Source organism: Sesamum indicum, linkage group LG2, assembly GCF_000512975.1.
Source record: "Sesamum indicum cultivar Zhongzhi No. 13 linkage group LG2, S_indicum_v1.0, whole genome shotgun sequence".
In the NCBI taxonomy this organism is placed as follows: Eukaryota; Viridiplantae; Streptophyta; class Magnoliopsida; order Lamiales; family Pedaliaceae; genus Sesamum; species Sesamum indicum.
The window spans coordinates 14,343,495-14,351,889 of NC_026146.1; the positions used below are offsets into that span (position 1 = coordinate 14,343,495).

At 33.5% G+C, this 8,395-nt stretch overlaps 1 protein-coding gene across 1 annotated transcript in view; it reads right to left on the reverse strand.

Annotated features, from left to right (window-relative positions):
• The window catches only part of LOC105156154 (protein ACCUMULATION AND REPLICATION OF CHLOROPLASTS 3), a gene marked incomplete in the record, with an annotated part of 11,055 nt that extends 5,864 nt beyond the window's left edge, over positions 1-5,191 (reverse strand). The window contains 7 exon segments of the mRNA XM_011072210.2: positions 1-52; positions 169-281; positions 1,268-1,316; positions 1,494-1,628; positions 2,459-2,520; positions 2,891-2,949; positions 4,813-5,191. Of these exon segments, the coding sequence (XP_011070512.1) occupies positions 1-52; positions 169-281; positions 1,268-1,316; positions 1,494-1,628; positions 2,459-2,520; positions 2,891-2,949; positions 4,813-5,141 (799 nt within the window).

Consider the following 8,395-nt stretch of genomic DNA (forward strand, 5'->3'; position numbering starts at 1 on the left):
GAAGTTCTCTGGTTGAATTATCTTTTGTGTTCAGAAGCTTTATGTGTTTCTCCTGTTAATGACAATAAGAATTGTTTTTATCTACAAATTAAGCAATAATAATAATAAAAAGATAACGATTAGCCAATGGCAACTAAAAACTTGAAACCAAAACAAGAGTTTGCTTACAGATAAGAGAATGGAGATGGCATTCATGGCCATCAAAACGGCATTATTAGTAGTTCTCAGAGCCTCATCTAGAGTCACCAGATCATTTTCTAGAAGTGCATCAGTATCAAGAACTGCAGCCATGATACATCAAGGTGGTTGTTAGAAGCCTAAGCCATTATAAAAACATCATGCTCTTGTAGTGTATCAACAATGGCAGCTTTCATATATTACATAATGTATCTCTGGGACTTTACAATTACCTCTATCCACAAATAACTTGGTTTACTTTTCGGTCATACATATGGATTCCAGTGCTTAATATTTTATATTCTATTTTTCGTTTACAATAAAAATCAATATATTTTTCCGAATTTGCCAGCAGAAACAGACCATGTTGAAATAAAATTTTCAGCCAAATAGATGAATGCATTTAACAAATATCTTCATAGCCACCATGGACAAGTGAAACCAAGTCCTTTACTGAGGACAGTTCCAATTAACGCAGTATCCAATCCTGGCATATTGTCTTTGAATTTATTCTTGCAGTCACCTTCATTATTTATCTTGTTTCTTCTTTTTAATTTTTCTTTTATTTGGAGATCAGCTGCGAAGAAATATAAAGTCACAAGAGGCTCTGAGCTGGGTTTGTAAGGAAGAGCTTCAGAAGCATTGTATCATATGCAACTGAAAGGCAAAACAAAAACAAATGCAGTATAAACTTCCACTTTTATTGCAAACCAATGGACTGCTGAGGACAACTAGGCTACTCAATACTCAGCATCAAAAAAGAGGGGTTTAAGTATATCCATAAATATGCAACAGATCCTCATGCACCCTACATTAACCATTATCTGCCTGATGCTGCTTGGTTGCTAAACATATCGAAAAATGTTCACATATCTTTGAAATTTAAGGAAAAGAAAACAGGAAAAACAACAAGAAGAAGAAAATAATTCAGTTGTGCTACTCAGAACCTCACTGGGCAGCTCAACATTCAGTAGTTGTTTATAGATACTAGTTAGTGGCTGAAGTTATGGGACCAAAACATGTACAGACGGACTTCAAGTGAACCAGCTCTGGGTACATCATAATCAGCTCAAGGTAAAAAGTTACTCACCTATACAGAAATTCGCCTGCTTTTCAAGTTTGCTTACCAAATCCTTTACCTAAAGATGGGATAAGTACCATAACATTAGTGAATGTTACCTTCATCATTGTGTCGTGATATGGTCCTGTCTAGATCAACATGGTTTAACTGTGTCTATTTGGAGATATCAGAATTCACGGATATATTAATGTGTCAACAAAAATTATATTAGAAACAGAAAAGGAGAAAGATGTGCCTCATCTTGGCGCCTTTGTCCTTCAAAGCGAAATGGCTTCAATATTATTCCCACAACAAACCCGTTTGCAGACTTGACATTGCTAAGAACCTCAAGTGCTGTAATATGATCCGAGCCATAAGCAGCACTAGCAACCTAACAAAAATAAAGGAAGAACTAAACAAGCTCAGTGGAGATATATATTTTGACAAACAAGAAGAAAGAAGAACGAATACAAATAAAGAATATTCAGAGCTTTCTCCTGACTTTCTTGAAAATGGAGAAGTACGAAGAAGAAATGCATGCCATCTGGCAAGATGAGAACTATGAATACTGGTTCTGCCTTAAACCAGGCTCCTTGCAGTTGAAAAATGATAACAAGAAAGCATAAAGGAAAAGTTCAAAACAATTATTTAGTTTATGTCTAAATTAATAAAGACACATACAAAAATTTCAGGATCATATTCTGGCAATCATTCATAAATTTATGCTGCTTCTTTGAAGTCTTCCCAGTTGGTCACGGACTAGAATTTATATCATGGAAAATCTGGCCTAGGTACTATGTCTTTCCCAGCACTCATCTCGCTCGGGGATGGAAGAACCTTCTCCGGAAGGCAGCTGGGATCAATGTTTTGTTGTGGTACGTGAAATGGGACCAGTTTCCTCATCATTATATCCCAAGCTAAACAGAAAACATGACTTCAGAGTCCAGAAGTGACTCCAAACATGGCCAAGAATGTCATTGGGAAATTAACACTAAGAATTTCAAAGGTTCAGGTATAATTAAAAGATGATATCTAATATTTTGTAAATGAAGGTTCCGCTTAAATGCAGGCATATTTTGCAATGGTTTCTATTTGAAGCATAAAAATACTGCACAATTCAATAAAGCCTTATCCAATAGCACAAAAAGCAAAGGGATAAACTTGGCAAAGTAAAACTTAAAACACAGAAATATAAGAGCAAGAGGTAGGCAATGTACAAACAAGTATAACAGCTCTACAAGATGACTGCCATGCTGAGAAATCTTCCATTGTTCTTGTGCTATCTGCAAAACCATAAATAGAGTGCGAAAGAAGGAAAAGCAGACTAGATCACAAACAAGTACAATGGCTGTGCCTCAGCAGAAGTTGCCAGCTATTCTACTAGTAAAATAAAAGTAATAGCAGAATAAGAGTCAATTTGTGTCATTTCTATGGGAGTGTTTGTGAAAGCTTTGGAAGATTTTTCAACTTACGGATTTAAAAAAAAACACTTTTAAGGTGTTTGAATGTCTTCTGCTATAAAAAGCACTTTTAACCCAGAAAGCACCTTGTAACTACTTTGGCTTTTTTGTACATAAATTCAACTTCCTTTTGAACTACTTTAACCTCATTATAATAATCCCAAAAATGAACAAATGAATTAATATGTTTGACCTTGGCTAGTAAACCTTTGTTGCAGTTTCAGCTGTTCTGAGCAGCAACCAAGAATGTCCCTGCCATTAATCAAAATTGGGGTTATGTAGAGAAACCATATATTTAATACTGAAAAATGAAGTCAAAGATTTCATCAAAAGCTTACTGCCTTCCAAATTACAAATGCAATTTAGAACACCAAAATGTAATACAACAAATTTGTTCAAGACAAAAGGAAAAATAATGCAATAAACCTTGCAGAAATAACGATTGTCTAAATTACAAGTCCAGAACCAGCTAAGCCTAAGCAAACATGTCAAGAATAGCATGTTATTTAGACAACATATCAAAACCGGCATGCCAAAAAAACAATCCCATCCTCAGAAACCCAAATCGATAAGCCGCAATAGTACATCAATAAATAAAGAGAATACTGGTCCCTGCAAGACACAAAATGTTACAAGCACATCAAGCATCACCAGTGCCATGTACAGAACTACAGTGCTATAGCTACAGCATATGCTCTCTCGCTGCAATTGTCTTGATAATAACAAACTTAATAGTAAAGTAAAAGGAAGTGTATACACGCAACCACATTCCATAGTGAAATCCTATCTTCCCTCCCCCCAAACACATATATACAGATAGACTTTCTTAACTTCCTTCTAAGGTGTGAAGGTTACCAAAGAAGAGATTTCCCTTCGACTATTCGACCAAATACTATGTCAAAGTTTTAGATAAGTGAAGAGAGAAATAGAAGACCAACATTTACGTGGTTCAGTCATATGACCTACGTCAACGGGACAACATGCCTAAAGGGCTAATCATATTATTATCTCTTAGTTTGATGAAGATCTGGATACACATCACTCAATCACTAGCTATAACAATTTTTCTTTTTTTTTTCTTTTGGTGTGTGTGTGTGGGGGGGGGGGGGGGTTGGGGGGGGGGGGGGTGTTGAGGCGGGGGGAGCAAAATATTTCTATTGTTATTCATTTTGAGGCACTTAAAATACTGTGAAGATGTTAGGTATGCCTTTTGTGTTAAACAAAACAGAAGTAATTGTAGATCTATAGACAAACTGTGCAACTTAATGAAACCCTTATAGTGCCGATGTAGTCAACTTAGACTGATCTCAATTTGTCCATTCTCTGAGATGTAGGTAAACTTATTGCATAGACCCACCAATACTAAATTGCTTCTGCTTTTTTCCACAGTGGATTGGATCCCTGTCTACTATAGTACTACTATTCCTGTCCCAGCTTCATATCCGTCCAGCACTATCTCTTTTCATTGATTCTCCTGCCTCTATTTCATATCTGTAGTTTTCCAGCTAGAACAAGAAATAACAAATCAACTTCACGAATAGTTTATAATGTCCCCAAGCATATTGAAAACACAGTATATAATTTTTCACAGATTTGAACCTAATTTCGTAAGTTAAAGCATTCACTTTCACCTTTGACACCACATTATTCTTAACTGATGCAACTCAGTTGTGCGCGTTTACTGGTATGGCCAAGTCCTTTAAGCATAGGATGCCCCATAGCATTCTATAAAACATTCCTCCCAACTTCACATAGAAACACCAAACCAGTACTAAATTTAAGCATAACATCAGTTTTGTGATTCTCGTCATCTTCAATTAAACTTCCCAAGTTCTCAGTCATAAACCTTTCTGCACCACAACCTTTAATCACATGCCTCCCCGATAACTCTAACAGAACAAAAGAATTGACTTACCATGACCTAAAATCACATCACAATTTAATTATAACACAACTTCCCCGATCACATTTATGCATAGTTTCACCACCCATTTTCCGGAAGCAGAAGCACATAATCCCGAAACCCACGTATACGCACTCACAGTGTAAACCCAACATCAAGACACAAGAATTTAATATTACAAACAAAAAGGAGGATCAGAGCAGCACATATACCAAAATCTCAAAACAGGGGAAAGGAAAGGCGAGGCAGAGCAGAAGTCCAAGACACCGTCCTTCCTGCTCCCTACTACTATCACTTCCACGCACTCCTCACATTCTCCCCACCTCACCTCACCGCCATTTTTACGACTACTACTACTGTCAATACCAGTAGCAACGCACCTGCAATCCAATTTAACTGTAACGGAACCCGAATTCCATCCCAAAAACAGTTCAGGCCGATGTCTTTTCCGGGTTCCGCGAAGCGAGAGGAACCGCAATGGGAAGACTGAACCCCGCGAAAGCGAATGAGACCCAGTTGTATTAGGGTGCAAAAGCTTCATGGGTTATCAACAGAATTCCAAGAGACGGAGCCTTGGGGGGGGGGGGGGGGGGGGGGGGGGGGCGAGTGACAATGGAGATTGCAGAGATGGAGTATTGCCTCCACGTATTAAACCAGCAGATTAAGTGTGTCCAAATGACATTTTTGCCCCTGTCAGTCCGGAACTTGGGACTATGATTTTTCATTCTAATCAGCTAAATCAGAATGAGTAGTCCGATGTTCGATATAATTATAAATATTTTTTATTTTTTAAAAAATTAATTAAAATATTATTTTATAATTTAGATTAAATAAATATGTTTATTTTATCATTTTTTATTCATCTCAATTGTTCGTTTTATAATTAAGAATCTATATAGTAAAGACAAATTTGATAATTTATATTTTTATCAAATGAATAAATAATTTTTCAAACGATGAGAGGTGTTCATAATTATATCAAGATCAAAGTAACTCGTCATAATTTTACTCTTCTAATTATTATTAACTTAATAAATTTATAACTACGTCATTATTATTTCTCAACGTATGAATTATCTAATAAGCCCAGATTTTTATTTATGCGTTTAATGATCACATAGAGTCACGCTTTTAAACAATTATAGTACTATGCTATTGCTGCCTAAAAACGTACATTACCAAGATTAAATACACAAATCATTAACATACGAATCAAGTTGTAATTATAATGCAAAGAGTTGCTTAATTGTATTACATCACTTCTCATGTTATTTAATTGTATTCATGATATTCGGCATATTAACATTTTTCACTTGAATGTCACGAGTATGAACTTTATCGAAAATATAGAACTCGTCGTTTTAGGTGGCTGTGTCATGTGATGGCGGTGGGTGGCCCAAAATGCATGATTCAATGTTATATCGCAAGATCATATGAGGTTGTAACATATTATGAGATAGGACGAAGTCGTAAAAGATTGCGAGGCGTAGCAGTAATTGTATTTCTTGAAAAGAGATTGAAACATACTTAAACACAAGAGATCATCTTCTTTCTCCCATTTTATAATGGGTGAGAGGGTATTTGTACTAGGAATAATTACATCACTTTTTCTATAAAGTTTGGTATAATTACACGTAAAATCTTTTGTGATCTGGAAAATTAAAGGTTTAAAATGCAATTTTAATCCTATATTTTTTCTATTTTGGTATTTCAGTCATTCATTTTTTTAGAATAGCAAATAAGTCCTATACTTTTAAATTTTTAAAATTTTGGTCATTCAGTGGCTGAAATTTGAAATAATTGCCCATTGTTTTGAAAAAAAAAAAGGGATTTGTTCCTATTGCTCCATGTATGCTAGCATAAAAGCAAATTTTAGGTCCTGTATTTTTTGTTTTTTGATGTTTTAATATTTTACAATTTTAAGGTAGCAAATAGGTCCTGTAAGTTTTTAATTTTTGTCGTATGGTCCAATAAATTGACCAGTGGAAACAAAAGCCCCAAATTAAAAAAAAAAGCACTGGTAGAGCATATGTTTTTTTTCTAGCAATATTTGCAAACTCCGATGATTGAGAGACCAAAATTGCAAAAAATTAAAAAGTTATAGGATTTATTTGCTATCCTAAAAGATAAAGGATTAAAATACGGAAGATATAGGACGAAAATTATATCTAATCTAAAATTACATCTAGTAGCCTTAACATTTATTTTCGTCCAATAAATAGATCAATCAACATATTAGTAAAATTCTTGAGATTTGCTAACTTTTGCAAAAAATATAGAACGAAAATTCATATTTACCCCAATTAATTTATTACAAACTTATCGCAGTCCAAATAAATATTTTCTAACTAAACTACGTTACATGCTAATGCATGCGAGGAGATGTATCTTTACTCTTATAAAAGTAATTTGATTAAAAATATTTTATTTGACTAACAATAAATCTGCAATAAGTCAATTCGAGATGTCTATAGATCTTCATTCAAATATTTTGTCGATATATTTGTTAGATGAAAATAAATATAAAGAGTAATAGGTTGGGCTGTGTAACTATCCCTTTATACCATACAAGTATATTTATGATGACTACAACAAAAGTACAATCTTATCCTCCAATAAGTTAACAACACGTGTTTGTTGTTTTCTGGCGATGGGCCACTTGGTAATTTGCTTGATAGGTCATAAATGTGTAGCCTTCTTTTGATCCTTCTTGATTGAAAAAAATCCCATTTTACTACAATAAATTCTTCTTTCTTCCATCATAATGAAAATTCCACTTGATTTATTAATCTGCTGGTGGGACTATAACGATGAAGTTGGGGCAATATTTCAATAATTTTGACAAAATGAGCATCCAGTGATGGTGTGACGTCCGTAGAATTTTTTATGTAATTGGGAGACTAATTGGTAATTATTAGAAATTTAGATATAATTAGTAAATAAAATTATAGATTGAATTTGGAATATAATAACACTTGAACGGATTAAATTGGAGTTCGTTATAATATTTGGGGCAAATTATAGTAATTAAGAAAATGAAAAGGATGTAATTGGTATTTTAAGAAAAGTTTAATTAAATATAAAATAATAATAATGTTTTATGTACATAAATAATTAATATATATATATACAAAATGAGGGAGATTTTGATTGAGGCGGTGGGGCCTCTCTTTCCACTTTTCCTCATTTTAAAACATACACACCCTTACACAAACTCACACACACACCGTCATATTCCACACACACTGTCGCACACACATATTGCCGAGGAGAGAGGTACGGATTTTATTACTTTAATTTATATTAATTTATATAATTATATTATTTAATTAGTCCTTTTATTAAATGTTGATTATATTGAGCGGTGAACTATTTAATCGGAGTGTTTTATGATTTTGGCTATTTATATTAGTGTCAAATTAAATATCATAATTGCTATAAAAATGATATAGTTGGGTAATTAAAATATTAGATTTGTTAGATTTAATTATCCTTATAGTTAATCTATACAATTCCATCGGAATGATTAACCAAATATGTAATTCTATGTATTGTTGCTTAATTAAATTGTATAGCAACGGTAAATTGACAGAAAATTCATAGAAATACTTCGGATGTTATATTTTAGAAATATTATGTTATTAATTAGGGAAAGGAGGCTTCAGTGGTAATATAATATACGAATGTTATTAAAAATGATAGTTATAAATACGTAAGGGGTTTAATTAAGTGAATTCTTATGAATTATTTGGTAAATTAAATATATTGATTATACGTATTATAATTTATTATAGG